This window comes from Neolamprologus multifasciatus, chromosome 10 (assembly GCF_963576455.1).
Source record: "Neolamprologus multifasciatus chromosome 10, fNeoMul1.2, whole genome shotgun sequence".
NCBI lineage: Eukaryota > Metazoa > Chordata > Actinopteri > Cichliformes > Cichlidae > Neolamprologus > Neolamprologus multifasciatus.
Genome location: NC_140448.1, coordinates 9,795,395 through 9,819,423, shown reverse-complemented (window position 1 = coordinate 9,819,423; position 24,029 = coordinate 9,795,395). Strand labels below are relative to the sequence as shown.

Here is a 24,029-nt window from a genome sequence, read left to right as displayed (position 1 = left end):
TTAGCTTGTAGCTTAGAATTTTTAAAAAAAAGTGTCTGTGACAAAATTAGTTGTGTTCATAAACAAAAAACAACATCATCATAGATTGCATTAATATGTGACTTAAAATCTCAACATGTGAAGCTACATCAACTTTGGCACATTTTGTAGCCAAGTAAAAGTGAACACAAAATAAAAGAAGGTCATATGAACAATAAATGCGCCATTACTAATATAAGCAATAAAATTAATTAATGACAACGAAAATCATTTGATGTGCTGTTAAACAAAGAAATCTGGGTCTTTCCTGACATATTTACATTCAGCCGCTCTTGAACATGCAATACTGTTCAAAAGTTTTGGTGCACTTTTTTCTTTTAGAATAAAAAAGTAATTTGTTTTTGGAAAAAATTTTAAATTACTTAATAATTATTAGTTTAAATTAGACACATTGTAAATGATGATCAGTGACCACCGGAATCGTTAACTATACATCATTAGTAACTATTTTAATGGAGGGCTGTTTTCAGGAAGCATCGTGTGTTCCAGCGGTACACTGTTACCTAATACAAGGTCATTAAGTTAAAAGGCTAAGTGATCATGCTCGGAAGCTGCAGCATTGGCCTTTGTTTGACTGATTGCAGCTGCTTCATCAAGAAGGATTATGTTCTAAATAATATTTAATAAAACAGCGTATATGATAGCTTTCTCTGAACCAGCACAATCTGCTTATAACCAAGAAAAGTCAGATGTCCTTGTGTGCAGCCAATAAAGTATCCAAGTACATCTGAGTCTCCAGTTTGAAAAATAGATGCCACATGGCATCTTCTCTGGCAGCTTCAAGAGCGCCCATAAAATGCCTGTCTGAACATCTGCAGTAAAGAGGCGTCTAAGCAGTGTCACAAAGGAAAAAAGCCACAAGACGGGCAGAAGACTAGCCACCGAACAGCAAAATATGGCTTTTTCCTCACAACTTTGCTTGAAGGCCAGAATCCTCTTCACTGCCGACACTGAGATGGACGTTATGTAGCTGCTGTTCACTGAAGATGCCAGGTGAGGACCTGTGAGGTACCTGTTTCTCAAACCAGTCTTTAGTCAGTGATGGACTTTTCCTCTTCCTCAGCTGTGCACCAGCCTCTCCAAAATCTCTTTCCATTCTGATTAAAACTAGTTTGTCAATTTCTTTTTGGCTCCAACTGAACTAGCCGAATTTACTGCTTCCGTTACTTCAAAAAACATTTTCACATGTACTCATTTAATTTACAAAAACACTCTTCTGACGACCACATAGCCTTTTAGCACGATAAAGCTGTAACAGGAAACACCGCAGAACACAGAAGTGATGGTTCTCTTCGAAGCAATGACGACTTTGTCCATTAATCAGAAATTGTTTTGTAGCATGTGACACGTCTGATCAGCACTATGCCTCATTAGACAAAAAACAAATATGCTTCTATTTCAGAAACAAAAAATCTTCCGAAACCAACCCAAACTTCTGAGCAGCAGCGCACCGTGCTGGACCCTTCAGGACCGACGATACTGACGCGGCCTGCAGTCTGACCTCACTGGTTTTTGCATTATAACATGATTGTGTGTCCCTCCGGACGTTTCACTTCACGAGCACTTCACTGACATAAACCCGAACGGCGACCCCTGCTCTCTCGCACCCCATCTATGCACACCACTGCGTATCCCATAAATTTATTCACAATTTACAATTATTTATCTTCTCTGTCATCTAGAAACAAGAATATTGAAACAAAAGAGGTATAAAACTGGGACTGTTTGCCCATTCCAATAATAAAAAAAGAGAAAAGAAAAAGACATCACAATGCCTTTTTTCCTCCATGTGTCATAGAACCACACCCTAACACCATTTAGACCTGTGAAGAAGCCAAAAACAAATCAAAAAAGTTCATTTTTCTTTCTGCACACTTAATTTTCAAATAAGAACAAAACTGTTTTAGTCCTCTGCTAAACCCGTATTTTTGAGACACTGATAAAAATTTGTGTTTTTTTCTTTTTAATGCTTACATAAAACCTTTGTGTGTGTGTTTAATCTTCTAATTATCTCTCCTCTAAAGTTCACAAGGCCAATGTGGTGTACTTCTAGGCTGGTAAAACTTTTTTTAAGCATCTAACGAGCATAAATAAGATTGGAATAGCACCTCAGAGAGTTTACAGACAGGAGTTACAAATGTCAGAGCTTTTACCTGAATATGAAAAAAAACAAAAAACCCCAACAACAAATAAACAGAAACAGAAACCAGTACGATGCCAAATGTGACAATCAGCTACTTCTCTTGTGAAGCGTTTCCCCTGCTGGTACATTAGAATCACAGCAAATTCATGGACACATAGAATAACTAGATTGGTGTAAAAAAGTTCTACTGAATTTGCATAAAAGTACCTGAATCAATACACAGAACTGGCTACTTGACGCTTTTGAATCACAGCAGTGTCCGTTGAAAATACATCACCTGATTTTCAGTGCTAGCAGTGCTCACATTGTGTTTTTTTTTCTCCTGTCCTTATCTAAAATGCTTCTTGTGAAAAGTACCAGTCTAGTCATTCTATTTCAAAACACATGTCCAATCAGCAGCTGGTATGGGGAAGACGGTGAGCTATATAGTTGGACTGGCTGAGTATCCATACCTTACAGTGTGATGTAAACAATACTGAGTAAACGTGATTGGCTGATTGAGACAGTGTTTGCAGGAACAGATTGCCTTGAAGGCAACATTTGTGCTGCCATTAGAGTTTTGGTTATGGCTGAAAGACACTGTGGAGGAGTCCTTACTTTGAGAAGGGAGTTGGAGTCTGAAGGAGGAGGTGAGAAAAAAAAGAGGAAGAGAGACAGTTCAGCTGGGGGTTTGGAAAGAGCTGTTATCAAATACTCATTGCATTACTGCAGACTATTTTTCAAAGCAGACAAGTAGTATCTGCAAGTATGCGCCAATAAGGATGTTGTTTATTTAAAAGCACCAGGACAGGGAACCTAGAAGACTCCCTTACTGCAGCAAGAAATCATAATGTGAACCCCAATTTTACAAAATGGCCAAAAGTAACATCAATTTTAGCCAAATAACACATGACTTATTTGGTATGTATAATGGTAGATGAGAGCAGTTCTAGGGAAGGTTAACCAAACCCGATAAAAAACAAAAAAAAAAGAGAAATTGAGAGAAATAAACTCTCATTCACACATTTCTAAAGGGAGAAACTCTAAAGGCTGGATTAACATAATAGTGTCACATTTGGTTGGTTTTTGGTTGTGAACTTCACAAATTTGCTAGCTCAGTCTGTTAAAAAGAAAACGTAGAAAGGTAATTTCGCTAAAACAATACCATGAAAAAGTATTTGACCCCTTCCTGATTTCTTAGCTTTTTGCATATTTGTCACACTTACATGATTCAGATCATCAAACAAATTGTAATACTAGACAAAGATAATCTGAGTAAATACAAAATTTTATCTAGACCTACCAAGCGAAAATGTGAAAAAGTAAACTTGTTGTGTCACCCTTGGCAGCAAGAACTGCAATTAAGCATTTGTGATAACTGGAAGTGAGTCTTTCACGTCGCTGTGGAGGAACTGTGGCTCACTCTTCTTTAGAGAATTTGTTTTAAGTGAGCCACATTGGAGGGTTTTGGGGGATTTAAATCTGGACTTTGGGCACTCCAAAAACCTTAGTTCTGTTTTTTTGAACCATTCAGAGGACTTGCTGATGTGTTTTGAATCACTGACCTGCTGCATAAGCAAAGTGTGCTTAAATTTCAGGGCACAAACTAACGGCAGGACATCCTCATTCAGGATTTTCTGGTAAAGAACAGAACTGATGGTTGTACCAATTATGACAAGTCGCTCAGACCCTCAAGCAGCAAAACAGCCCCAGACGATCACAGATCCACCCCCATGTTTGACTGCTGGTGTGATGTTCTTTTTATGACATGCTCTGTTACCGTTACATGATGCAAAAAAAAAAAAAAAAAAAAAAGATAAATCAACTTTTGTCCAGTTAGTCCACAGAATATTTTCTTGAGGGTCATCAAGATGTTTTTTGGCAAACATGAGATGAGCCTTCGTCTCTTTCTTACTGTTGATTCATGAATGGGGGACGTGAGGCTTGCAGTTCCTTAGATGTTGTTCTGGGTTCTTTTATAACCTACTGGATGAGTTGTTAAAAGCTTTATGGAGTAATTTTGGTAGGCCGGCCATTAAAGTTTTCTCCATTTGTGGATAATAGCTTTCACTGTGGTTTGCTGGAGTCCCAATGCCTTAGAAATGGCTTTATACGCTTTCTAGACTTACAGATTTCAGCGACTTTGTTTCTCAGTTGTTTCATGATAATGATGTGTTGCTTTTTCAGATCTTTTAGCCTACCCCACTTTGTCAGACAGCTTTTTTAAAGTGGTTTCTTGATTAGACATGTCTTGCAGGCCTGCGCACAGTCCATGAAATTGAACTCATTTAAAAACTACAGTTTGTATTTACTTGGGTTATTTTTGTCAAATACATATTTTTATGATCTGAAACATGTAATTATGACAAATATGTGAAAAAAAAAATCAAGAACGGGGGAAATACTTGTTCACAGCACCGTAGCTCCAAATGCATGATAGAGATGCCATCAAAAACAAAAAACAGTCTGAATAGAGACATTTAATTCATTCCAGATGCCAGATTAAAAAGTGACAATTAGAGATGATAAAATCATACTAACCAGCACAAAACCATCATAGATTTCATCAGCTCCTCTGTCCGATACTGTTCCAGCACCACTACTCCTGTCAGCAATGGGCTCTTAGCTCTGGCACAGTCCTCACAGTGCACCACGTAGGTCGTCTTACTACTGTTCTCACTGGTCACAAACAGCAAGTTAAACACCTCCACCTGCACAAACACAGTGTAGTCAGCACCACTTTAGTCAAGCAGTTGAAGGGAACCTTCCAGACCCTTCTATATACAGACATATGGAGAGCCAAAGCAAAGCCCCAACACAGGACAAAGCAGGTATCAGCGACTGCAGATATAACATCGCTTATGCCAGAAACAGCATGAAAAGGAGCAGCTACAGCAGAGGAGGGTTACAAAGCAGCTTGCAGGTATGCAGCACTGAGGGAAAGCTAAAGCAGCACAAACAGCATCTTCTAGGATGGATTTGCCAATTGGATGTGTAAAAGGGTGTCAGCTGAGCGACCTCATAGCCTGAATAAACTAACGCCGCGCTCGACTTTTGAAAGTGGGACTCGTATCATGCTTTCACTTCTTTCACACAACAGAAGAGTCACTCACATCACACTCGTTGCAGTAGTAGGCTGGCTCGTCTTTCACGCGGCTCTGGTAACAGATTTTCTTCCCTGCAGCCACCAGCTGGTCTCTCAGAATCTGGATGTGCTTGATGGACTGCAACAGGCAGTGTCTGAGTGTTTGAGAGAGAGAGACAGAGAGGGAGGGGAAGACAGTGAAAGATGTAAACTAACGCCCCTTCACATACACACATGTATTCTGTAGATGCAAACACACATCTTACTTGATCATCTTGAAGGTATCCTGATCTGTGATTTTAATTGTGCGAGCCACATTCCAGGAAACGTGGATCATGGGAACGATTGACTTAACCTTCTTCACCTCGTTCCACTCAAAGCGCTCCAGGGCGAGTTGATATTGGTATGCTGGAGGAGTGAAAAAAAAACAAACACAAAACAGTGGCTGAAAAAAGGCAACCGCATATTTAAGTAGTAACTTTAGACAAAGAGGTTTGAAGCTGCTGCTTTTGGCTTATTTTATTTTTGTCCTTGTAACTCACAGTTGAGCGGGTCCCACATTCCAGGCAATGTTGTTGCACCAGCCCACAGCTTGGACCCAGTGCACAGTCCCTGCATTAATCCACACCAGGTCGCCTGGCCTCTGGATGAAGCGGTACACAGGGATGTTGGAACTGTAGAGATCCTCTAGAACTGGCCACCAGGAGCCTGTAAGGTAGTCTACTCCATGCCTGAAGGAAAGACCAAAGCAATTCAGGCTACAGTAACATCTTTTGTATCATTTTTGTTTCAACTGAATAAGTTCTTAACTCACTTTTCACATAAATTATTAATAAGTTCCCAGTAGTGCTCATGGACTGCGAACCACTCGCAGTCACCGGGCCCAATGTTGATGTTAACTGAGCAGAAGTTGTTGTTCTCCTGATGACCTGATGAGAAACACAAGCAGTCCTTTTAATTTGAAAAGCTTCCCTCATTTGAAACATTAAAAAACACCCTCCTGAGTCAAGACACGCACTTACCTGGTGTACGGCTGCCCGGCACCTTCATGTAAAGCTGGACAGTGTTCATGCCCAGGATGGTGTGACCGACGTGACTCAGCATGTTGTTGCTGGATTCCACTCGCATGAAAGCTGGCAGCTTCAGCAGCTCCTGCAGTTGGGGCTTCCACCTTGAAAAAAATTAAAAGTCAAAAAAAAGAAGAAGGTAATGTGAGACATTGTGGATCCTCGATTAGGAAATTTAACATGATCTTACCTTTTAGGATCAGACAGATCTATGTTGGTCCCGAATTTAATGATCTTTCCAACAGGTTTTTGCTCTGAGCTGGGAAGAGACACAAGCCTAACATGAATATGCTTCGCTGTATGCTTCGCCCTTTTACACGAACAGATCACAGTTTTTCACTAACCTCAGAGAGCTGTTGGCATGAGGAGGCTGAGCTTTGCTCAAGATGGACGCAGAACTGGCTTTTGAGGTATGATTGCCTTTACTGTTGGATAATGTCAGAGCGGCTTTTGTGGCCGCCGATTGGTTTGGAGTCTGTTCCTCATCTTCCTCATCCTCACTCTCCTTCTCCTCCTATAACACATCTGCATGAGCTTAGCTTATAACTGATAACAAATGCATGATTACATAAATTACATAAATTGGAAAGAAACATCTGTTAAGTCAATCACGTTTTTGCCTGCATGTGTTGATTTCCTCACTTCAGACACTTAAATTGTTAAACACAAACTACTACACATCTGCTTACTAACCTACAACCTTCATTTAATGTATTTTATTCAAATAACCTTTGAACAAAATACCTTAAAATACTGTTAGTTTCCCCCTAATGCTTTAAACGATGGACAGACCTGCATCAAAAGTAAATACAAGTCTAAGAATATAAAACAATTCTGAATTATCATTCACAGTGGCACGCATCACACATGTATACTTATTTACAGAAGCATGGATCCTTTCTTGAAAAATATACATCTCACACATCTGAGATGATAAAAACAAGCTAATCTCCAATTTACAAAACATTAGTTTCCATACAACTTTGAAAATGTTTTTAACACACTTCAAATCACTGTTGTTTATTCAAGTAAACCAACATTTAAGTTCTAGTTCATGGACCACACTTCAACCTAATTCCAGTCTATAGCATAGCGGTTAACACATTTGTCTAACACAGAAAAGATCACCACATTGTTTCATGATAAATAAGGTTCTCTTAACTACGGGACAGGACTTTTAGCTTTGAGATAGCTTTGCCTTTCTCAGACAGAAACATGAACTTTGCGATCCTTGGATGCTTTGTTTTATACTGATATCAGATGAACACATTAATAACGTGCCTATAACTGCACCCAACAACCTTCTGTTTCATTCAGACATTATAAACAACACTCCCAAAATGTTCCCGCTTGTCTTATATTCAGACCTATGATTACATTCATTTATGACCTCTTTTTTTGTTTGTTTGGTTTTTTTCTGTGCTGATACATGAAAGAAGAAGCATTCAAGAAGCATAGAGGAGGAAAAGGACGGCTCAGATTTCTGTCCCTGGTAATATATGCAAGACGATCCAAAACACTGCCTTCATATTCAAATCACAGCTGTAATCTGTTTCTTTTTTCAACACCAAAGATAGTGCTTATTTGTTTTGCATGTGTAGCTTCCTCCATATCGGTCACAAAACAGGTGTAGTAAGAAAGCTTGCATTGATGCGCACTTCTTGTTGGGAGGGATTTATAATGCACTCTGACTAAAAGCCAGTTGGTTTAAAATGGAGCTTAATGCAGTGGACAGACTGTAATGATATAGGAGCTTTTTGGAACTGGGTCACATACTGTTGCCCATGTCCTCTACTGGTCAACCCCCTTTCCTCTTTAACAGACAGAAGAAATGACCTGAAGCCACCTGGCCATACACCCTATTTTGAACTTTTTTTGTTTGCTTTATTATAATACCCTGGTCTAGCAAATGCTGCTGAACTTCCAACCTGAAGTGTCCGTTAAAAAATGATATTCAGGGGTGAAAAGACCCCAGCAGGCAAACAACAAATTTAGCAATGTCAGCAATCACATTAGAACATGTGATACGATATTTTAACGTGTGATACGATATTTCTTTAAAATCTATTTAGCCATGAGCTGAAATAAAAGCTGGTGCAACTCAATTATTCAGTCAGTTATTTAATTACCCAACATTAATTGGCATACAAGTAACATGAGAGGATGCCTACCTGCAGGCTCTCCTGAAAGGTGGAGGCCTGGTACTGGGCGTATTTGGCAATGGTGGTGTGTGAGCGGCTGCTCTCGCAGGGCCATGTCTGACTCGCGCCACTTGCATCCCAGTTCTCATCAGCAGGCTGCTGAACCTGAGTCCTCACTTCCACTGCATGGTCCGAATTGGCCTCCACCAGAGATTTGGTTGAGAACAGACCAAGATCTGTGATGGAGAAAGAAACAGAGAACGATAATTACCAGGTAATTACAAAACAAAACTTTTTTTCCCCCTGTTCAATTGCTGAGATGTAGCTATGCAAATGAATTCAAAGCGGCAATCATAGAAGAGTGGTTGCCAAGCCATCACATCGCAGTTGAGAATACATGTTTTGCATTCAAATGTGAAAGATGAAGCAGGAAGTGTTATGTGGCTAACAAAATTTAAATGGGTTATATAGCAAGATACAGCACTATTAAAATATCCACTACTTCTATGACAAACAAGTTTTTTTATCTGAACAATCTGTGCCTAATTTTACCTTTCCTGCTTCTTGTGTGATGATTTGAACAAAACAATAAAGTAAAATAATTTTTTAACAGTAATTAAACTTACTAAGGCGGAGGGAGCCAGCGAGGCCTCTGATGACCGTAACAGCGTTTTTGGGATCAGTGCAGAACTGAAGCAGAACCGGAGAAAAGGCATCCCTCTTGCTCTCCAACTGTGAAAACAGCACGGGGTAAACCATGATGAGATCTGAATGCAGTGTTGGAGAACATTTCTCTGGAAACCAGGGGAAAAGTCCTCACAGTAGGTTTGAAATTTGCAGATTTCTCAAACAAGGTGTGTTAGGTTAGCTCTCGCTTGCTAACCAATAAACGGGCCAAGAAATAGAACTGAGCTAAATGTTAACATGGGGATTTGTTGTATATCCATAAAAACTAATTGAACTGCAATCCATCCAGTTTTTTAAAATTTCCAAGAGATTTCATTCTTAACCTTTCAAAAGTTGAGAATGGCTAAGCTAGGCTAGAAAGGTTAGCAGGTTTTTGAGTTTAGGCTTAGCCTGAGAACATGATCCGCAGAACTAGCCTGTTAGCGTGGCTAAAAACAAGATTACTTTTGAAGTCTGGTTACTTGAGTTCCATTAATTAGCACATACTCACATAGATGCTTGGTGTAGGAGGATTCAGCTTATCACGAGGAATGGGGGTCTCGGCTGCAATGTTGGGTTTAACCGAGAATGCGGGAGGCAAATACGACTCCTTGAATTTCCCTTTCAGACTTGCCCCCCTAGGGAAAAAAAATGATACCAGAGCATTAACAGTTATTAAGAGTAGTGAATAACACTCAGTGAGCTGGTAGCACATTTGTCAGCTTTATACTCACCTGCATGCTCGGATCACATCAGCGGCTGTGTTTGTGATGCTGATCTTGGAAAGTGGGATTGGGATTCGGTGCTCCTGCACCTCTGATATGTTGAATGTCTGCCTTCCGCCGCTCTCCACTTTAACCAAGAGGATCTTCAGCTCCTTAGACAAGCCCATGGACAGCGCTTTCAGTTTCAGTGGGTCCACTTTACTTGCTGGTGCAGGACGATCTAATTTGGTTGGACTTGTCGATACAGCTGATGTTGAATTTGAGGTGGTAATGTCTGTATTTCCGACTACACAGGCAGTCTCATTAACGAACCCTTTCTTCTCATCTGTTGTTGCATTTGAATTCCCAGTGTCCATTTTTTGTCTTTTTATATCTTTGCCATTTGGGGTTTGATTTTCCTGAGGAGTCTGGCCCTTCATGCTGTCTTTGACCGGTCTGGCTGAGAATGAAATAACTGGCACTGAAGATAAAGCATCGCTGTCTTTTACATCGGGTACTCTACTTGTTTTAATTTTACAGCTGATGACCTTATTTTCTTCTCTCTTTATCTTAATCTTGATCGCTCCCTCTCCTTTCCCATCCTTTACCTTCTGTTTTCTCTTTTTCTCTTTGCCTGCACGTTCTGTCTTTGTGCCGTTTCCACTTTCTTCCTTGGTAGAGGGAGCTTGCTTTACCATCTTCATTACTGTATGTGTTGTGGTCAGAGTCAGCTCCGCACTCAGTGCCCCATCCAAAAGAGTCTCCGTCCTCTCCATTGGGATTGCTGCATCCTTGTTGTCTTGTTTCATCACATCTTGTACATAACTCTCATTTTCCTCCGCTTTTTCCTGCACCATTGAGCTGGTGGCTGGCTTACTCACATCTGTCCGACTACGGAATTCTTCAAGTGTGTCTGAGGTAATGTGAACTGGTGATTGATTACTGGGTTCGGAGGATTCTGTGGGATTTGATGTAGGGAAGAAGTCCTGACTCTCGGGGCAGTGGATATCTGGGCCCAGCTCAAGAGAGGAAGAGTACTTCACTCCATTGGCATCACTAGCAGGAGGACCGCCGAATGGACCACCTCGGCACGCGACCCTCTGGCTGGCAAGTAAGGTGGCCAGGCTCTCAAAGACATCATCAAGACCTGTGTCATCATTGTGAAACTCATGAAGGGGAGAGCCAGCCAGCTTCCTGCTGCTGTCCATCATCGCTTCCTTTTCTTCCTCCAGAACTTGTTCAATTGTACAAGGTAGATCGGAGAATTCAGACATGCTGCTGTGGGAATAATCTTCTGCACTCATATGATCAATGCTTTCACTCTCTACAGGAGGGGGTGAAAGACATTGAGTGGGGCTGAGCTGGAGGACAGGTCTGCTTAGTACACCTTTCTCTAGCTCCTCCTCATCATCTCCAAGATCTGATACTGGAGATCCCTGCCAGCTAAGCACAGGAGGTGTGTTGGCAAGGTTGTCTCCCGTTTCCCTTAAATTTCCCATCACAGCCACAGGCTGAAGGTCTGGAGCATTGAGAACTCCTCCCTGCCCACCTTGCTGCTCTAAGCCAGACGAGCACACTGTACTGAGAGGCGCTAAGGCTTTAAATAAGAGGGAAGGGAGTGTGTCATCTGGCTTTGCTTTTGGCTCACCTTCTAGTTGGGTTGAGACGATGGTGGAACGCTTGCTGGCCTGGTGGTGGCTGGTTTTCTTAGGAAGAGGGGTTTCTGGGGCACTGCTGCTCTTTTTGAGCATTTTGTGATTTTCAGACTTTGAGGATGGCTGCTGTGAAGTGGGCCTGGGATGAAGGGTGTTTGTGGATGACCTATGCGTAGTCTTTTCTCCTTTTTCACTCCTGTCCCTGTGCTTGTGTTTGGGTGGTGACTGGGCCTGATTCTCTCCGTTCAAAGTCTGCATTTTACTTATCTTGGCCTCACTTAGACAGGTGGAAACAGAGACGGAAGAAAACATTTCCTGTTCTGTAACTTTCATTTTGAGGGCTAATTTTCGTTCCTTCTTAGATGCTTTATCGCGTTTCTTTTTCTTCTCGGCCAACCTTTTCTCCTCTTTTTTCTTCCGCCTTTTTCTGTCCTCACCCTTTCTGCCCATCTTCGGAACGTCACCCTTCTTCTCCTTTTTCAGCAGCTTATACTTTTGTTTGGATTCAGACTTTTTATCTTCTAACTCCCTCTCAGGCTTGTCCACTCTTGATCTATCGTGGGGAGACTGCAGTGAGCAGAGGAGCTGTGAGGTCTTCCTGTACTTGAGGTCCGAAAGCCTAGATTTTGAACCAGCGTGGGGTGTCGGAGATGTACTTGATCCCCGACTGGGTCTCGGGATGACACTGGGACTTTCTTGGAGCTTTAGCTGCCCACTGAGGCTGGGACAACGCGGCTGAATGACTGGTGAATCTTTTCTGCCATTGAGCATTTTGTCTGAAGAAGGACTGGAAGGAGCACCTGTACTGCTGGAAGTAGAACCTCCATTGTTCGGACCACAGAGTACAGATGAGTACTGAGGAGAGTTTACACCAGATTTCGAGAGGGAGGGGTCCCTTGAATTTGTCCGTTGATGAATGCGCTGATTCTCCTGCAGAATTAATTTTACATCAGTAACTTTAAGCTGTATTGCACTTACACTGCTTGTGTACATTTAAGGCCTTTACACACCAGACATGTAAAATTGGTTAAGTGTTAAAAATATCTTTCAGACTCACTTATTCTTGGTGCACGTGACTGTGCAAGTGACCGTGTAACTTTACTGGACAAACTTGTCATGTATTTTTTGGGACCAAGCTGAATTTTTGCCGATGCAAATAAACATTCTGACCAATCAGATCACTGAATCTGGCAAAAAGTGTGATTGTAGCTCAAAGCCCGCAACGGTACTGAATATGCAATGATATGTAAATAGTAAAATGATACTGTTTTACCTGTTTACACACAGCTAAACACTGTTCAATCTGCTCTCGGAAATTACTTCTCTGCCTCCTCAGATGTGGTCCAAACTCTGTCAACAAGAATTCCAACTACCCCACTGACATCCTGAAATATGTACGAAAGTGTTCGCGATACAGCTTGAACTCCCGGACCAAACCAAGAAATTCTCCCTGCTGCTGCCTTTATGTGAGAATTGGATGAGCTCAGAAGCTCCTTTTCTTGTTTAGAAACATCAAGATCAGCTCATCATCGCTTCATGTCAACTTTTTGCACAGTGGGTTTTTTGAGAATTAATTTTCCGCTAAAATTCAGCGCTTCGACAAGCGGTCGACAAGTTTGCATCGGAAAAAAAGTGGAATGTGTCACTTTTCCGCAAAGTGCTCGTGTGTAATGGTCTTTAGGTTCACAATAAAACTGGGGATGTGGAAGAAAACACAATTATACTGACACTGATGAGAATCATTAATAATCGATTTAACTACAGGGTACTGTAGCTAGGATATACAGATCCCAAACATTCTGGAGGATCCTCAGGATGGGTGGAAAAAGACCAGGTTACTTTTTCTTTCTTCTACACAACAAATAACATCAAGGTCACCAGAGCATGACCCCTTTAAAAACATACTGTCTCCTGTCAATTCTGAAGGTGATAAAGAGCAACATCTACCCACACTTTATGAGCATATGACTTTGCAATAAAAACACTCTACCTGTTTAATATGTGTAAAATAGCATACTGAAATAAAAGTGTGATAATAGTTTATCTCTTACTGTGCTTTGTTTGTGATAATGGTTCCAAGAGTCCTTATCCTCCAGAGGGTGTAGTGGGGCGTTGTGCTGAGGTGCTCTAGGCTGGCCTGTGTGCCGTTGATGGTTATAGTGATGGTGTTGGTGGCTGTAAGGCACACGGGTGTGGTCTGCTGGTGAAGATGAGATTTTCCGTTCGACCTTCCCTCTGCTTCCATAATGCGGTGGCCTCCTGCCGCAGCTCTGGTTGGATGGCACTGGGTCACTGAAGCCGTGTTTCCCAGCTCGCAGTTTAGAGGTTTCCTGGAAAAGTGAAAAACCAGATTTGGAATCAACGGTTGTGCCAAATCTGAGGAATAATACAAATTGTACATGCTCACCTGTTGCTGTTTTGTTGAGGTCCTGTGTTCAGAGTAGTGGCATGGACCCGCTCTGTCACTTGGAGGCTTCCAGTCGTCCTGGTTGGAGCGCTGTTGGTGAGGTGGTGATGGGGCATGAGCAAGTAAAGGTAAGTGCCTGGATCCAGTGTGACAAGCCTAAACAGATAAATATCCTTTCTTTTAAAAACTGCATTACACCAATAGGTGGGGCTGTTACACAGAAATGAAATGCCATGTAGCATATAAATGTGTACATGTAAACATAGTGACAGCAGTTGAAGTTGGCACAGTAAGGTCAAATGAAATTATCTGACTAAGTTTAAGAACGCTGCTGCAATGTGTTTATTGCAAAAATATTAGAAATAAAAAGCCTTCAACAGTCCAGTGCATTTGGTTATCAAGCATTTTCAGGCATCGGCTTCAACCACCAAGAGTAAATATTATTCTGATGTCCCACGTCCAAGTAGGCAGAGAAGACAGTCCATTATCTTTAGTGTTTCCAGTGTTTCCAGAAAAACAAGACTTGTAGTCACCATGATGTACAGGTAGTGTTTAAGTCAGTTGGTTTTTGAGGTTAATAGAAAAAAACAATGTTGTATTCATAAATAAACATTGATTAGTGAGTAATTATGGCGTTCAACAAACTGATCCATTCACGTGAACTTAAAACGAATCCATTAAACATACAGTGTTTGAGTGCCCGAGATGGACATCACCGATCTCGCAAATTGAGTTTCCTGTATGTGGCTAGATGCTAGCTACATATGTAATAGTCAAAGTCCTATGTTTTATGGTCTGAGAAGGCTTCCCCTTCAACAAGCTAAAACACAAGGGAAGGGGATAACACAGCATCTGTATAAAATACCATCCTCTTCTTCCTCACCTCAAGCCTCTGCTCCTGAACCAAAGTCAGGGCTCTAACACACGAAGATGTACATAAACTTTACTTCCAGTTTTTGAGCCACTTCAAAGAAAGTTTCACTGGAGCCAGCTAACAGTAGCCAACACGGTAAAAACCGCCGCTAACAGCAGCCAAAACAACAGCGCATTGTGACAGAAAGCCTTTGGATATCCTCAACAACTTATCTCAGCATAACTGCCATTGAACAGAAGTTTTACACAGTTTTACAGACATGGATACATATTGCACTCACCATAGATGAATTGAGGCCAGAGGTTTTGAGGTGACTTACGGGGTAAAAAACGTAAAACACTTTCCTGATTTCTTTCCGTGTTATTCAAATATGTTAAAACAAAGCGTGTACAAAAATGCTTTTATACACAGATAGTAGAAAAAAAGTTGACCATAGCAGCCTATGGGTTACTGTTTACATTGAATGCTTTTGATCTCTCTTGGCTGACCGACTGCAATCTCCTGACATCTAGCAGTGACAGGAAAAATGAAATACAGGTTGTGTCTCCAAATCAAACACATTTACCTGATCAGGTCCCAAGTCTCTTCTCCTTTTAGCTGGACACTCATCTCGGGGGATTAATGGGTGCTCTGGGGGTGAACTGTGATGATGCGCTTGCTCCCGTCGCTGGTGGAGGGCTGGCCGTTTTCCATGGTCCTGTTTCTGTTGTTCACCATCCTGTCTGGGAAACTCCTGCGGGGGTCCGAGTGGGCCCATCTCTCTGGCGTGGTTCCCTGAAGCTCCCTGTTGTTGCGATGCAGGCGAGGACCCCCGTTCTATTGGGAAAGAAAACATATACAGGTCAAGATTCATTAACTAATGACTTATCGGCAACACCTCACCACAAAGTTGCTGACATTGTTTTGCCAGTTTTGCGTAGCGTTCTCTGGTCCTGGCAGATAACCATTGTTGATGCCATCTCGGATGTGGAACGAATGGATGGAGTTGTGATGCCAGTTCTGGACCTCAAACTGCACCTCTTTACCATCCCAAATTCGCAGCAGCTGGCTATGCCCCTTTGAGATACCTTTGTCCGGGACATGGTTGATTGTTCTGTCACCCCTGTCATGAAAACAACTAAACTCAGGACCACGCTGTGGACAGGCATTAATGGTAATTACACCACAGTACAACAGAAACCTTTCTGGTCAATACTCAAATTCATGAGGGCATCAAGAGCTGTACTGTTCGGTTTCTCAATACGAGTGAAGCCAGCTTAGAGAAAATGACACTGACAAAAGCAGTTTCAGTAACAAATCACAGCACATAGCTCTGAAAGCTGGTCAACACAAACCCCTTTTAAGTGTGGTATTAACGATAAATACTTACCTGCTATAAATACGACTTGACAGAGAATGATATGGCTGTTTGCGCCCTTCTTGCAGCCTATAGTGGGGGACAAAAAAAAAATTGTGTTGTCTTAATTCGGTTCAAAAGAAGTGACGCTTTTACTCGTAGCCTGAAGTCAGATTAAAGCTAATTTCTCAAATGTTTTCTGTAAATGAATGTTAAATGTAGCTCACTGTTGCTCAAAGTTGCTCACAACTTTGGACATACTCAGAAATGAGGTTTTCCTTCACAGCGACTCTAATCCAGTTTTTTCCCTCATGCTAAACTTCCACAGCTTGTTCATCAAAGTCTCTGCAAGAATAATTTAATCCCACTGCTTCTAAAATTTCTCCTGACATGCCTCCTCTTCAGAAAATGAAATAGTTTACGGCCCACACCCCACAAGAAAATGTTTTCAAGGTGTTTTTTTTCTCTGTGAAATAAATGCTATCACCACAACATTAGCAGAATTTTGTTTACTTATGTTAAATAAAGAATACTATATTAGCTTTATGTTTTTACCTACAGCCCTGCAGTGGCTCTATGCTCCACCAGAGGGGCCTGATTAAGAACCACTAGTTTAACCGCACACGGTAACCACTATGACTCAACCAAACTATTTAAACTTTAAGTGGTGGATGCGCATAATAAACACATCAAATAAGTGTCAGTTATCAGTTATCAGTTAGTTCAAACTGCTCTAAAACACTATATTCAGGCAGTATGTTTTTAAACTCTTGGCTTTGTATGATGTGAATAACAGCTGATATCCCTTATATGGTCATCTCATGCACAGTGCTTTGTCTGCAAGAACACACTCTCTACCTACCTGCTGCTATGAGAAGCAACCAATCAGAAGCCAAGTTTGCTTGAAGGTAGTGGAAAGAAAACTAAAATGACTTGTTTCAGACATTAGATGAACTTGGCTGCACCAAGGCTCCATATAAAATGCATGAAGATTATTTTGATCTGGGAATCATGCAAAGCTACTGTAGCAGCTTTACCCTAGAAATAGGAAGAAAACTATGGAGCTGAAAACGAGCGCTTTCCTTTCACTTTTATTATCTATTTCTCGCCAAAAGCCGCGACTGCACATAGCTGCATGAGCGACAGTCGCATTCATCAGCGCGTACCCTCAACTGTTGCAGCTGAATAGCGAGACTTGAGTCTTGTGCCAACTGCAGCTGAAGATGCTGTAGTTTCATTCACCACAAGCCTGTCTGTTGAAACCGCACACGGGTTTATTCCCACAGCTGCACATGAAGTGAGAGCTTTTCATGAATATGCTCATCAGAGTTTCAGTTGATCAGTCAGCCACATAAAGTGGCTCTTATCTTGAGTCAGCCCAGACTACAAAAGGCTCAGGTCTCACGTGCTCAAGTGACCCTTGCTTGAGGAAGTTCGAGCATCGAGTTGTTCCACTACCAACGGCTGCAGTGAGCTTAAACCCAGAATCTTTTTTTAAAAGTCACATTGGCTTTCTTAACTGATGCAGCCTTAGTGGTTAATGTTTTTCACATCAATATGATCAGAGACATGAAAATAGAAAAAAACGAATGTAGTATGGTGAGGCACATGCATAGCACATGTTATCTGCTGCAGGTGAATCACATGTGTACCCCTTAAATGAAATACTGTCCTGCAAGTGTTGCGTTTGTGTGTGGGTTTGGGGACGGTGCTGCTGACCTCTGTGTGTGGCTCCAGGGGCGAGCATGTACAGGAGCCCATTGTCCTTTGTTAGGTCCTCCAGCTGAGTAGGAGTCCCATGTGTTACGGCCAGAGTAGAGCTCTGCTGGGTGATACATGCAGCCTGGAACACAAACACAAACACACGCAGAGTTTAATGTGTAAGTTGTGAAAATGCTGAATACACAAATCAACCTGTAAATATTTAAATACCCTGACTTCATGAAATGCAATTTCAAAATGATGCTCCTTTAAACTTTTAACACAAATTTCAGCATGCACATCCCAGGTATATGAAATGCATATACTGCATACATGCTGTATATGGTATTCAGGGTCCACTGCAATGACTTGTGCAGTAATTTTCATTTGAAGTTAATTCCTACATTCATACCACGTATATAAAAAAGGGGAGCTTTAGTTCCATGATACTTATACCTCAGGTTGATGCAGCTCTGGGTTTTAGTGCAGTAAGGACTTTGGGTGATAATAAACTCTGTACGGTAGCGGCAAATTGTGAAGTATGTCTGCTTTTAAATAGTCACGCACAAACACACCCACACACAGAGAGCACAGAGACAGACAAAAATATTTATGTGGTTACCAGTCTTGGTCTGTGTTTTGGAGGCCCTCCACTTCACACCTGAGAGCAAAAAAAGCAGTCTGTGGACAAAACACGTGGTTAAGTGAAATGTTCCGTTCAAGGCATTTTTCCACAACACTTGCATTTCTTCTGGCGTTATAAGAAGCTTTTTTTTTTTTTTTAATCATGTGGGTTTGTGACTGAACTGATGCCACACTGTCACTCTGTGTGCTCCCGGTAGATTTAATTCTGCTCGCCGAATTTTCTGCTGCTGCACTGTATCTGCTCAGTGGTAATACCATCACTCAGCCAGAGCTGCACTGTGCACTCAGCTTCTCTCTAATCACAGCCACCACTGCCAGTGGTCACCCAGTGATGGGAAAAAAAAGCCCACTGCAGTGAGACCATGGGCCATGGCAACCTCACTTTGAAGACAAAGAAAGAAATAAAACCCATGGTGGCCTGCTGCATTTATTTTATCACCATTCCCTTCAAGCCATAAGTCCCTAATTTACTGACAGAGCTGGTGGTAGATGTGGCTCAAATCAGCAGCAGACATCCACAGTAGGAGTTCATTCTAGCCAGCTTTATCAGCCGCTATTCCAGGAGCTCTGCGTTTCCCTATATTCCTCCTAAGCCACAATCTATATCAAGTCAGGAGCTTGCTGCACTGTATCTGTCTTTTACAGTGTCTTACAGCCTCAATTCTTATTTCCACTTTTGTGATTGCTTTCATTGCTTACAACAGGAAAGTCACACATACGTCTTTCATTAGCGTGGACCGAAAAGATCACTTACTGCCTCTAATGATGACACACTTTTCTTGCTGAAGAAAGCTTTGCTGTTATGGTGAGACATTGGCTTCATTTCTCACAATGAATGATGAACTGGCATGCAGCGTTTCACCACTTCCCTCACTCTGCATTAATTCTACTATAAGTAGGGTTTTTTTGTTGTTTTTTTTCATGGTTCTGTGCGTGGTGAGACTGTTGCAGCTGTGTTATATTAACCTTTCTGTGAGTGCTGAATGAGTGAAGTAAGCAGCCTCTTCAAGGGACCATTTCCAACCAGTTGCTAGAGCAACTGAGGCCAGACAGTTCCTAATGCTGTAGCTCCAGGCTTTTCAGACTCAACTGCATTTAGATGTATTTTTAGAGCACACTGAGAACACAACAGGTCTTTAAGCGTGCACACAACGTTGCACTGCTAGCATGCATTACAACAACACTGCATGCTTTCACTTTCACATACAGAGCTGGGTGACATCAGTCATCGCTGGGTTATGCTGTGCAGCAGATGCAACACATCTGGCGACATCCACCCCAGTCCTGCTAAAAATCTGCTGTTTCAAACGTACGCAATTCCACTTTTATCAGTAAAAATCTCCTTAGTTGAGATATGGCTTGGTTCTGTTAATGTATTTTGAGTGTTTGTAACTGATCCCAAACAATTACTTGCATACAGCAGTTTCTACTTTTTTCCTACTTTCACAACATTTGCGGACAAAGTGCTGCGGTTGCTGTGCTTGCAAGTGATGGGGCAACGGTATGCAGACCCATCTGGTATAGACCCTCCCTGCTTACAGTGTTGTAGGGGGAGCCGTCAGTCAGCACCAGCTTGCATTTGACTCCACACAACAACGGCTCTGTGGCTTCAATATTAAACCCATGTGTGCAGGAGTTAATTCAAGACATATGGGCTGTAGCTGCGAGGCCACATGATGTCATGTGCAGAATGGGTTAAGTTGCTGCAGGTTAAACTCCCTTCACAGCAAGGTAGCCCAAAAGAAAGCGCACGCAATTCCAAAAGTGTAGTATGTAAGAGCTGACTGTATGAAATGCCAGGTGCATTCAATTACCACTGTACCTTTGGCCACTACAGTCCCCTCTTTGCTTTGGCAGTGTGTAACGTTTGTGCGCAGACAGGTAAAAAGCCTTCATTTGTTGACGCCTACTATTCACTTAAATCCACCATCTCCTTTCTCGTTCCATGCCACCAGAGAAGGACAGCCATGTAAACCCACATCTGGCTATTTGAAACCAAACGTAGAACCCATGTGTGTGTTTGTGCATCTCTTACACAAGTCTTACCTTCAAAATAAATGCTGAGAGAACAGTGTTGTTGGTGGAGTTGGGGGTGAGCGGGAGTGGGGACTTTCTGGTCCAAATTAGATGATGCTGTCAGGCCGGAATAGAAAGACAGCAGACCCGCGGAGTCTCGGATCCCTCTAAATAGACATCCTCATCCTTGGCTAGCTGGTAAACACATACACACAGACAGACACACACAGTAAAAAAGGACTGAGGAAATACCATCGCCAGTTGGTGCACAGATGTACAAGATAAGGAAGGTTTTGTTTGTTTGTTTTTTTAAGAAAAAGGGCACTTCCATCTCATCTGTCCCCTGGGTACACCTGCCCATTCTCTTTCTTTCTGTTCTTGTTTTTTGCAAAGATCTACATTGCTGCAAACCTGATCCCCTCTAAGACAAAGAGATAGAGAATTAAATGAGCTGTGAGCAAGAGGGGAGAGGAAGCATGGTTTGACAAGCCGGCAGGCATTCTTTCCTCCTGCCTTCCCCTCCTTGCTGGTCTGCCCTTTTGCCTTTGCTCTCTTCCTTACTTGTTTCAACAAGGCTCTTTTTTTTTCTTCTCCCTCCCTCTTGATATCCAATATCCCACCCTTTCTCTCCCAGGCAATCTGTACAGCTCTGCCCATGCCTCACCCTTCCTTTTCTCTGCACGCTGTGTCCTTGTATCCCTGGCAACCAATGATATCATTTAGTCCAGAGCTGGGAGGAAGGCCTCGAGCAAGGAGGGGAGTTTTTACATTTGTGTGTGAATTTTGACATGGAAAGAGAAGGGGGGGGGGGGGGGAGCAGTAGGATTTAATGGATCCTGCCACATTTCTCTGTTCGCTCTCTTCAGGCTTGGGTGTTGTTTACACAGCAGCTCTGTCAGCTCCTGAGATCTCCGGAGCTTCAGAAACAAGCTGTCAAATTCATGCAAATCTTCCACCACGCCGACTGCAGTGACCCCGCTGCAGATGTGCAGATCTTTTTTTCCACCGAGGCTCCATCATGTGCATGTGTGTGCGTGTGTGTATATGTAGCACAGCTCCTATACCATAAAAGGAACGATGGGCTGCCTCTGGCGGTCTCCTATTGCTAAGCTAACACAGAGCAGAGACGTGAGGAGAACAGATGGAGGAGAGCAGACAAGCAACAATGTACAGACGAGAAACAAGAGACTGGGCAGGCACTCGTGCACATGCGTGATTTTATCGGACGCCGGCCTTAAATAGTGTCACCATCGCAGAGAAAGAACGTACAGTATGAGGCGAATATCAATCACATTTCTAAAAATAACCCCCAACACACACACGCATACACACATACACCCCTTCTTGCTCTATCCCCCTTCTCCCTTTCTGTAACAGCAGCTTCTTCCCAGTGTATGCTCCATAAAGCACAGCTCTCCGAGGGGGTGCTGGAATGTACCAAGGCAAGGTCAAGAACAAGAAAGAGGGGTGCCTTTTGCAAACAATGCAAAAAAAAAGAAGCTTTTTTGTACAGCTTTCCCCCCCCCCCCCTCTTTAACAAAAGACTATGAACCAGGAGTGAAGAAGACGCTGGATGCATGCATGAATGCGTGTGACAAACAGCTGGGTTTGTGGGAGAATGGTAACCTAGAAATGCACGTGCAGGTGGTTGCTTGCACTGATCCTTTCAGCTGAAAGCATACACCAGGTTCACATTACTGACAGTAACGTCAGACTGCTGCTTTTCCTTTCAAAACTCACAAAAAGGGATTGCTTCTGTTATCAAACGTGACCCAGATATTTAGATGGAGTCAACGCATGGCCAAAGAACCACTGTGTGAAACATGTTGAGGGAAGTGAACTTTGAGAGGAGCCCAGCAAGTGACACAGTTCAGACCTGAGCTGAAGCCATAATTACAGCACTTGGTTGCACTAAAGAGCCTTACTACTGTACGCCTCTTTCCCTCCCTCCACGCTCACACAAGAGGATATTCAACAGTTTAAATGTGCCGGAGAGCACCGATGTAGCCATAACAAGAGTGTAACTGCAACAGTTCCCCTATCTTCAACCTCCCCCTCCCATCACATTTCTGTTCTTGCGCATGCTGTGTGTCTGCACGTGAGCATGTATGTGTGCATGTATGTGTATGTGTGTGTGTGTGTGTGTGTGAGAGAGAGAGAGAGAGAGGGAGCTTCATGCATGAACGTGCGGCAGTCTGCAGACACCACACACACTGCAGTATGCTCATCCAAGGCAGATTGTTCAGGCATAGTGACACAAATAACAGCAACAATGCACGGGGACAGAAAACAGTTACACTTCTCCTTCCACAGTGCTGTACACAAAGCGACACATTTCCACTCAGACATAAATGCACATCCAGTCCCCCCTCCGCCTCCCTCCTGCCCACCCGCCCGCGGTTCTCTCCTTTACCTTCTTTTTTTTTGTTGTTTTTGTTTTGGTTCTCTCTCGTCGCACGCCCCTCTGTTCCCCTTTTTCCTCCCTTTCAACTCCTGGCCACCTCGTCTCTCGCACGATCCTCTCCTTTCTTCCCTCTTCTCCTCCTCTTCCTGTTTCCACTCCACTCCGATGCTGGTTCTCGCTCTCGCAGCAGACCCATCCATGTGCACAGAAACGACGGGGGCGGGCCGGTCGACTGTCAATCACGCGGTGCGAGCGAATGAGGCGCGCGAGCTTCTTATCAAACACACTGTGCAGGATACGCGAGAGGAGAGGGGAGGGGAGAACGGCAGACAGAGAGAGAAATAAAGAGCCCCTCTTTATTTCTCCTCCCCTGTGTGTATGTGTGTGTGTATAACCTGGAACACTGCCAGTACAGTAGAGGAGATATTTAAATCTCTCCACAGCTGTAAAATAATCTTCGGAAGCAGAGAAATTGGTTATACATGCGTATTTATGCATAAATAGACTGGTAACTCGTTTACCGTATCATGTCCCCTTTTCATATATATATGATCTCTCTCCATATATATATATATGGAGAGATATCTATATATATGGAGAGAGAAAGAGGGGGAGAGATATTACACCAGTATGACATATCTCATGTGTTCTTGTTACAACATTTTTCCTCCCCCAAAACACTGAAAAACCCCCGCAAAGGCTCACAGAAGCACAGTTTCAGTGTGTACCGTGTAAGGGCTCAATACCCGCGGTGTTGTCTTTCTGGGTGCGCTGGAAAGTGAAGCAGAGCGAAATGGTGACAGAGAGGCTAGCCAGCGTTGGCTGAGCTCAAATGTCAAGTGACAGGATAACTGAGGGGAGGTGGAGCTACAGTTTTTGGTTCGTGAAGGGAGGGTCTTGTCTTTGTGGCTTTAACAATGCAAAGCCACCGCTCACTCCTCTCCGCTCGTTTCACCCGTCGGCGACCAATAACGAGCAGGCAGACCTCTCAGCTGCGAGTGAAAGTGAGAGGCAGAGATGAAGAGGACGAGCAGCCAGACAAATGTAAAGAGTGAAAAGGTGGAATCAGACTGCTGGAAGATTTTTTTTTCTTCCTTTTTTCCCCTGAAGTGCCTTAGCAACAGTCCCTGATCAGCTCAAAGTCTATTGGTCAGGGCTCAACCCCAT

General features: G+C 42.7%; 1 protein-coding gene across 1 annotated transcript; it reads right to left on the bottom strand.

The window, feature by feature from the left end:
* Nucleotides 1-26: 26 nt before the first annotated feature.
* On the bottom strand, nt 27-23,025 carry kdm6bb (lysine (K)-specific demethylase 6B, b). Its single transcript, XM_085175342.1, is given in 25 exon segments — nt 27-2,799; nt 4,703-4,722; nt 4,725-4,872; nt 5,275-5,401; nt 5,513-5,654; nt 5,789-5,798; nt 5,800-5,977; nt 6,061-6,175; nt 6,269-6,417; nt 6,504-6,572; nt 6,658-6,827; nt 8,485-8,690; nt 9,081-9,186; nt 9,632-9,758; nt 9,855-12,409; nt 13,531-13,809; nt 13,887-14,042; nt 15,326-15,460; nt 15,463-15,576; nt 15,658-15,862; nt 16,130-16,186; nt 17,816-17,939; nt 18,420-18,478; nt 20,489-20,653; nt 22,872-23,025. Coding segments are annotated over 22 exon segments (5,211 nt in total). The 5' UTR covers nt 17,935-17,939; nt 18,420-18,478; nt 20,489-20,653; nt 22,872-23,025; the 3' UTR covers nt 27-2,775.
* Between the last annotated feature and the right edge of the window lie 1,004 nt (nt 23,026-24,029).